The sequence below is a fragment of the Chaetura pelagica genome, unplaced genomic scaffold, assembly GCF_000747805.2.
Source record: "Chaetura pelagica isolate M959 unplaced genomic scaffold, ChaPel_1.0 scaffold534, whole genome shotgun sequence".
Classification (NCBI taxonomy): domain Eukaryota; kingdom Metazoa; phylum Chordata; class Aves; order Apodiformes; family Apodidae; genus Chaetura; species Chaetura pelagica.
The window spans coordinates 967,763-976,899 of NW_009953065.1; the positions used below are offsets into that span (position 1 = coordinate 967,763).

The 9,137-nt window shown below is 43.9% G+C and overlaps 1 protein-coding gene across 1 annotated transcript in view; it reads left to right on the forward strand.

Annotated features, from left to right (window-relative positions):
• Window positions 1–9,137, forward strand: part of LOC104387990 (maltase-glucoamylase, intestinal-like) — a 57,043-nt gene that overhangs the window by 15,529 nt on the left and 32,377 nt on the right. Inside the window, exons 6-7 of the mRNA XM_009996793.1 lie at window positions 692–788; window positions 1,856–1,968. Coding sequence (XP_009995095.1) covers window positions 692–788; window positions 1,856–1,968 — 210 coding nt within the window. The remainder of the gene's footprint in view (window positions 1–691; window positions 789–1,855; window positions 1,969–9,137) is intronic.

The window sequence follows — 9,137 nt, forward strand, 5'->3', positions numbered from 1 at the left end:
AGGGATCAGGCACCAGTGGTAACTGTCTTCATGCAACACTTTGTCTTAATTTGAATCAGCAAAAGGAGGTGAGGTACAGCTTTGCTGAGGGAGCCCCTCCCTCCGTACAGTAACACTGCTAATGGGAATCAGTGGCAAACATGGAATGTCACAGATTTTGCAGGTGTTGTAAGTTTTAATTGAATTACAAAACCATGAATCATTTTGAGGGGACTTTGAAATGATTCATCAGAAGCTTTCTCATGGTGCAGTTAATTTTCAGAAAAAAGTATTTTGTGTGCCAAGGTCCTGGTTCAGGAAAGCATTTAATTTCATGCTTGGTTGAATCCCTGTTCATCCAAGCACACTGGACTTGAGAAGGACTCATTAGATGTTTGGCTAAATGAGGGTCAGTGGCTGGTGAGTCTACCCAACAAAGCAGTTCTTACCCATGTAATTTTTGAAGGTTTGTCATAATATGGAAGGTTTAACTGAGAGAGGCAAAAAAGTACCATAATGATAAGGCAGAAAAAATATTTTTTTTCTATCAAGTTGACTTATCTCAAGTTCAGATGAAAAAATCCCCACCTTTCAAAACAAGTCTTTAACTATGAATGAATTTATTTCCTTGTCTTTGCATATGCATCTAGCTGACAAAACCTATGAAAAATAGCAAAGTCAAACCATACCTAATGTGCTGTTTTCATTTCAGCCTTTTGCCAACCTCTATGGAGTTCACCCTTTCTATATGTGTGTAGAAGATGACTCCAATGCCCATGGTGTTCTCCTTCTGAACTCCAATGCACAAGGTAAAAAGATACATGGGTTGCATATAGAAAGTTGGTAAATTAGTAAATATAAAAAACTGTTTTACTGATTACTTATTCAATGTGGTTCCGCAACTGAGGTTCCAGGAATTGCTATAAAGTTTTGAAAGGGATTTCATTAGAATGACTGTTCCAACAAGATAAGGTATTTTCAGTGAAAAAAATATTATTAGTTTTTTTTAAATAGAAGCACATACAGGGAAAGGAGAAGATGGAAGAAATTTCTTCTGGGATTGACATAACTGAATCAAATCAATTTAAGTTAGTCCTGTGTTCTGTCTGTGGAGACTAGTTTTGTGCGTTGCCATGGTCACCTTCCTGTATTAATCCAGTGGTATAGTTTCAGAAAAGGGGAGTCTTCACTCAGTCTATAAAATCAGTTTCCCTAGCAGGCAGACTTCCAACAAGAAGATTAAAATAATATAGAGGAACACTAAACACAAGCTTGTGGTTTCTTTTTATATAAATGAAATTGAGACAAATGGATCTGTGCAAACTACTCTGTGTGGGTTCCTGTGATTTCTTCCTGCACAGTGTCAGTCTGAAAGCGGAGATTACAGAAACACTGGGCAACTCCCAGCCTATGTGCAGGTCCTGTTTGCCCATCCAATTGTACCCACAAGGCATCCGGTAGTGATTTGAATGTGTAGGCACCTCTGCCTGGGGATACATTTATGCAAGAAGAGACCATTGTGCATACAGATGGGATGGGATAGACTAGACTAGACTAGTCTAGAACAGAATAGAATAGAATAGTTCAGTTGGAAGGGATTTACACTGATAATCTAGTCCAAATGCCTGATCACATCAGGGCTGACCAAAAGTTAAAGCATATTATTGAGGACAATGTCTAAATGGCTCTTAAACACTGACAGGCTTTGGGTAATTGACCACCTCTCCAGGAACCTTGTTCCAGTGTTTGACCACCCTCTCAATAAAGAAATGCTTCCTAATGTCCAGTCTGAAACTCCCCTGGTGCAGCTTTGAACCATTCCTACCCACAGTGCCGAGTTGGTTTTCACTGGGATTCTGTTTTTTTTTCCTTTCAGATGTTACTCTGAGTCCAAACCCATCTTTAACTTTCCGCACTATTGGAGGAGTCCTTGACTTCTACATCTTCCTTGGACCAACTCCCGAAAATGTAGTTCAGCAATACACAGAGGTAAGTAAAAAGTGCATGTGGCACAGGGAGCAGTACCTTCTGATGAACTCCTCTCAGCATCTGGTAGTATGAGCAGTTAGCGCAGCCAAAACCTTGTCCTGGTCTGTTCATACAGAGCCATGGCTTTAGGTCCATGGGCAACCTGGCGTGTGGTCAAGGATCTGCAAACAGTCTGTCTGAGTAGAGCAGACTGGCCAGGTGTTCAGTGCAGATCTTCAGCCTTTGCTGCAGCATTTCAGTACTGCAAGCAGGAGCTCATTAAAGGGACACAATGATTAGAAAGAAATTTGTCCAAGCCCACTCTTCTCCAGGCTATGATAGTTTTACAGTCTTCACTATATGTAACTGTGTTTTGACTCTATGGATGGAGAAAACAAATGAGGCAGAGCACAGATGGGAATGTTTTGGAACTTTGTCTGCTGGACTTAAGAGATGTTGAATGAACTTCAGAGGCTTCCAGCCTTTATTTGCCAGGGAATTGCCTGTTAATTTTGGTGCATGAGCCTGTTTTTTCTGATGAAAATCCATGCAATTGCATTAGAGAGTGTAGGTGTGAAAAAAACCCACGTATTTACTGCTCTCCTAAAGAGCATAACTACTTGCCTTCAAATTGCCCAGTGTTTTCCAAAGATCTGAAGGCACACAAGTGAATAGCTCCTTCAGGGCAGTGCATGCAATTCTTATCCAGTGAGAGCTGCCTGGAAAAAAGTGTCAGGTGACATATTTTTCCTGGTCACCAATTGCTGGGTGATGCATTAACTGGGCCCTTGTTCAGAAAGATATTTGCTGAGGTGTGTGCCTAAAGAAACCAGCGCCAAGCTCAAAGAATGTGGAACAAAGCTGAGAAGTGGCATGTCACTGTGAGAAGGGGGATTCATGTATGCAGAACCTGAGGATGAAGCTGTCACCAAGAGGTGCCAAGCAGGCTGTGGTAGGACAACCCCAAGCCTGGAAGCTGGAGGTCATGGTGAGATGTGCATGTGCTTTGCCTTCCTTTCTTTTGCTCCACCAAGGGGGCTGAGATCACATTGTCAGCAAATATTTTGTCTTTCCTGGCTTTATGAAGCTTCCATATCCCATGCTTACCTTCTTTTAAGACATCTGAAATTGGAACTGAAGCATTGTTCTGGCCCAGGAAAAAGTTAGTTTTGACCAGAAGGAAAGTATTGCTGGGTTATGTTTTAGTGCTGGAAGGGAGAAGCAGCCTCAGTCATGCTGCCATTTTGGGAAGGCTGGAGCTTCCCCAGGGCAGTAGGCTCTGCTAGACCTTCCTTTGCTGACCAGAAGTTCAGGTAGTGCCTCCCAGAAAGGCAGGAAACTGCAGGCACCCCTCCACATCCTAGAGTGGGAGCAAGTGCTCTGTCACTCAAAGACTTCCATCCCTCTCTGCACATACTTCCCACCAGCCACCTCTAACCCCAATGGCACAAACCAACCAGGAAACTGGGTTTTGAATTTACACACTGGCAATCAAACAAGCAAAAAAACCCAAACAACACAACAAAACCAAATCAAACCAAAAAACTAAAGAAAGGAAGAAAGAAAAAGTGAAGTGACTTTGCTGCCAGCTGCAGCTGTGATCCCTGCAATGAAAGCACCAGTTTCAGGGGAATTGCTGCAGCAACGTGCTGGAGATCAGAGCCATCCCCGTTTCTTTTCAAAGTCTTTTGCTGGTGTTTGAAGGCAGCATTTCTGTGGCTTAGCAGGTGGCCAGCAGCTGAAAATAAAATGAGAAAGTTCTCACTCCCCAGCTGATGGGTACTGGCAACTCACTTTCCACCCCTGCCTCCCTGAAAATGGAGCTGGGGTGAAGAAAACAAGGTAAAGGGGAGCTGGTGGGTGTCTCCTAACGAGACATGTCACATGCCAGGACAAAAAATCCCCTGTTCTGTATTCTTCAAGCTTGCACTTGGCTCTCTAGGGAATCTTAAAGAACGCATGGAAGCAATTTCACAGTGAAATAATAACTTCTTCAGTAAACATCCTGAAATTCCTGGATTGCAAATGTTACAATTACCATATTATTAGACTCTAGGGTAGTAATTTGGCTTTTATGTACAAGATATGTGGGAAGGTGAAGGACACAAAAAAGACTTATTTTCCCACTATATTTTCTGTCACATCGAGAGGACTCTCCTGAGTGGTCATTGTCATGCCCTGGGGAAGGAGAGGGGGTGGAAAGGAGCAGTGTGAACGATGCCTGCAAGGTACCACTCAGCAGCATCCCTCAGCTCTCCCAGCTGTTAGTGTGGGTGTCCCCTGGAAAGTGGCATTTTGGGAGCTCCCAGATGCAGAGACTCTGGGGCCAGCTTCCCAGCTGCAATGAGCTGCCTGGGGGAATGGCACTTACCTCCTGCCTCTATGAGCATCTGCACAAAATCACTGCATGGGCTTTTTGCAGGGATCACCCATCACATCATCTCCATTATGGCCCCAGTGCAACTCAAGTTGCAGTTCAACAAATAGATACTTAGCAGCTGTTGGGTGGAGTGAAGGCCATGAATTTGTTGTTTTATCACAAATTATCAGATGACAAGCTTTCAGAGAGCGTACTGCATGTCTCCCAGTTTTGTTTTGAGAGCAAATTGTTCGTTTACTTCCTCCTCACAGAACCTTGGGATAATTCTGGGTAGAAGGCACCTCAGGAGGTCTTTAGTCCAGCCTCCTATTTGAGAGGTGACATGGGGAATCTGCTTGTACCTGCTTGTTCAGCAAGAATCTCGCAGGTGAATTAATGGATCGCCTATGAAAAACTAAGCATCTGATAAGTGTTTGTGCAGGGAAGAAAAAGGTTTGAAGACCTTGACTTTGAAAATTCTTAACATTTTTATACTCCTAAAGCTGTGTCTTCTTAAAGCAGTTGCAGGGCCTATCTTCTTGCTCTCCTCAAACAAATTCAGCTTCTGTGCAAAGACTTTGAGTGAAGGCTACCCCCTGCCCACAGCCCTCACCTGCCTGCCTCAGCCACAGGGATACCTGGATGCAGATGTCTGGGCCATAGGAGCACCTGTGTAATTTAGCCATTGTGTGACTATCCAAACACATGATTTCTGAGTCTAAATCCAGAGCATTGGCCAAATTCTGTTTTTATAGTTTCCTCCTTAAGCTCTTCCTTAAAGGTAGGAAGTTTAAGCAAATATCAAGTTTCAAGAGTAATTTCATATGGCTAATTAGGGTGCAAGATTAGCAATCTTCCATGCTGAGCCTCTGTTCCTGCCTTGCTGGAGATCTCAGATCCTTTGTGAGCATGGGAAAGAGCATCTGTCTCTGTGGCCTCTGTGATATGTAGGACATATCTCTTCAGCCATCTCTTCTATCCAAGTCTTTGGTCATAGTGTCAGTGGAATAGGATCCTAATTTACTATGTAGCATTTATAACTTGATTGGTAACATTAATGCTGATAGTAATAATCTTATTTTTCCAATAACAGAAGACAGGGAAAATAAATACGGGTCACTTGGTCCCTGGGAACAGCTTTTAGCTGTTAGATATACATGTTTTCACTGAAACTTGTTCTTACTGCAAAGCACTTCATCAGCTGGATTCATCAGCTCTCAGGTGCATCTGAAAAAGTGGGGAAAAAATTACATAATGCTATGTTATGTAAACCTGGAAAAGCTAACAGTAAATTTGTTAAACAACACCAGAAGTTATTTTAGAACCAAGTGCAGGAGGAGTTGTGAAACAGAAAATAGGATCTTTTTGTTTCTGCTTCTGCATTACTGTATCTTACAGGGTTTTTTCTCAGTTTGGATACCCCATATGTTTGCTGTTTCTGTATTTCTCATGTTTTCCTCCCTCAGTTCCCCTGTCATATCTCATTTACCTTTTCTGATTCTGTGACAGTCAATTTTGCTAAGGAGGTTTTCTCTGCCTGCTGCATTTTATGATCATTTGTATGCACAATGCAATCTATATGAATTAACTAGATCCTAAATATATATCAAATCCAACATGAATTTTTAGTTTTGCAAAATTACATCCCTGCCTATTATGATCCATCTGCAAGTAGGTACCATATGTCAGTTACTTTATCAGGAAGCTTCAGGGGGATCCATTAGAGAGAGTCCACAGCATAATTAGAAAAAAGAACATTTGTTTTCCCAGCTGCCCTGTTTTCATCCTTCCTCTTCAAATGTTCTGCTGATTTCAATTAAGTTCACCATAGATGCACCAGCCTGGTGAACCTGGGAAGCTAATTGCTTTAAATCTTAATATCTTGCTTGCAAGGTGGATTTTCTTGAGTTGGTTCAGCTGTAAAACTGAACTGCTTAAGGGATGCTGTCACAAAACAATGCCTTGCTGTGGGGCAGCTCTGTGGCCAGGAGGCGAGGTGGCACCATCACCTCAGGATGAGCAGCTGAACCTCAGCAAACCCCAGTTCTGGGGATGTGCCCCTTGGGAAGGACTCTGGCTGGCACCCCAGTGACCACAGCTCCACCTCCAGTCGTGCTGGCATCCATCTGGGTGCTAGATAGGACACAGGGGCAGGAAAAACATCCCATCCAGCTCTTGAATCACATTTTACTGGCAATGTCCTGGTCCAGGTTCCCCCCAGCCAGGAGTCACCTGGGGTATCACAAGACCTGGAGCAAGTCCCAGTTCTCTGTCATTCCCACAGCAGTTCCCATTTCCCAGCCTGCTTGGGGAGAGGCAGTGATGCCATGCAGACATCCTGCCAGGGCACTGGGCTCTGCCTTCAGCTGTGGGATTAATATTTATCAGCTGGTTTTCCCTCTTCCTCTTGTCTAAGGGGAGAAGTCTGTGCACAAAGCATTTTATTTCATTAGGGAGTTCTTTTGGTTTGATCTGTCTTTTTAATCTTGTTTATAGAGGTCACTGTCTTTACAGCAGAGCAAGCAAGAGCAAAACTTGCATCTGCTTTAGGAGCACAAAGTGGTGGGTTTCACAGAGGTCCTCTTGCAGCCTTGGCTGGTTTAAAACAAGCTCTGCTGTCTCCGCAGAGGAATTTATCCTTAATATGGCAAGGACAGTTGTGATGTGACAGAGAAGCAAGAGTTGTTGTCCTGAGGCTTGTCATGCTCTGCTGGACACCTCAGTGCTGCCTCACAGGATGTCTAAGACATTGTCCTGAGCCATCGTGCCCCATTGAGCTCTCCATGGGAAACCCCAGCAGAACTTGAATGATGGTCTGGGGGATGAGGTGTGTCCACACAAGCTGGTAAGAACTAATGATATGTGTAACCAGACAAGACTAAAGCATGGTGGCAATGGCATGATGGCATGTCTCTGCCCACTGGCCTCCCCCTGCATGGCAGTGGGCCACCTTCCTCTGTCCAGAGTCCTCCCTGCCACTGCACAGCAGCCTGCAGTGAAGGCTCCATGCAGCTGTGTCATTGCATGCTGCAGATTGCTGCTCTTGCTTCCTCTGAAGGGCTTAGCCTCCAGCTAAGTTGGAGGTGAAGTAAGTTTTGAGGAGAGTGAAGAGAGCTAAGTCTGGAGGAACAGAATGTGTAGCAGGCATGTGGAGCAGCTGTGCTGTTCAGCCAGTGCATCCCTCCTGAAGGGACTTGAACCACTAACCTCACCAGTTTTTCTGGCTTGCTTTTGCTTTTTCCTAGGTGAGATACCAGCAGCCTATGAAACAAAAGCACACTGTGTAGCCACATAAGTAATGCTTAGTGCCTGAAGTTTGTCTGTCTACCCGCAAGCCATACTCCTTTGGGAGCAATGTGTCCTCTGGGTTCCTCCAGCTTGGGTGCATTGAAACATCATCTACTTATTCCTGCTTCTGTCCTGCATTTGTTTTTCTGTCTGGTGCAGTTTGCACATCCCAGCAGCTCTAGCATCCGTGCAATTTTAGAGCAATTTCACATTCAGCATTGCTTTCCCAGGTCAGACTCTTTCTGGAGAGAATCCCCCAGGAAGCTGTGCCTTTATGCGCTGAGATCTCTAGAGAGCTTAGCAGTACAGTAGACACAGAGTGCCAGGAGTGCCATGTTTTATTTAATTAAAGTAAGTGGGGCTTAGCTGCCAATATGCAAGTTTTATTATTTTTCACTTCTTAGCATAATTACCTGACTATGGAGATTCATGAGAAACTAAGGGAGGAACAGTTGTTTAGCCGAAGGGAGTCAATAGCTGCAACTGATTAATAAGTCATGGGTGCTTACTAGCTACTTGATTTTCATGTACCACCTGCAAGGATGATAGAAATACTGAACAGAGGTTAATTTCACGGGATCTAACTGTTTAAACTGGAGTAAGGATTTCAAGAGACAGTCCCCAGAACACACCAGTGTGTACTAATGAGGCGGCACCAGATTTCAGTTTATTTCTACAACAGACACATGGTGATTGCTTGCTGCTTCTCCCAGGTTACCAGAGCAGCTCACACTGGGGGAAGCAGAGCAGGATGCCTTGTTCCCCTGTGCTCTCAATCAAGTTTCCTCATGCAATTTACAGCTGGCTTACATGATCCAGTTGAAATAAAATATTTATAAAATCATATTTAACTCATTACCTCATGTTTCAATTGAGAATTTCAAGACCAGACAGTAACTCTGACCTTGAAGAGATTTGTCAGTCGCTGGCAACACAACACTGTGGGCCAGCAGTAAAAGCAGTTGGTTGTAAGCAACTGAATTTCATCAGGGTGGTGTGTAAATACAATTAAAACTTCAGAGAGCTCAAATAAACATCAAACTCCTGATGATTTAGTTCAGCTGGATGAGACAAGATAAATTAGCAAAGCTGATGTTGCTGTGTAGTCTCAGAGATTTGCCTGCTGTTGACCAAAGGATTTGTGGACTTGGCAAGGGCCAGGCAGGGTCAGGCTCCACACTGGCTTTGTGTCAGCATGTGCCATGTAAGCAAAGGTACATGCTGCTGTGTGGGGACTGAGGCCTCAGCGAGACCCTCATTTAATGTTAGCCTGGGTTTTCCCAGGTTTTCCTGTGTCTTCCACTGGCATGTTAGAAGTGATGCTCAGTGAGGGTGTCCCTAGTAATGACAAGGGTCCACCAGGAGAAGTGCTTTTGGAAGCCAAGCTTACTGTACAATGTGCTGTTCTGAGAAAGGGCATTTCATGGGTGTGTGATACGTGTGCCCTGATCTTTGTGGATTAAATGAGCTGGAAGCTTCTGCTATTTTAGAATAACTTCTTTGTCTTTTTTTTGCATTTCTGCAATGCATTTTCTCATTCCTG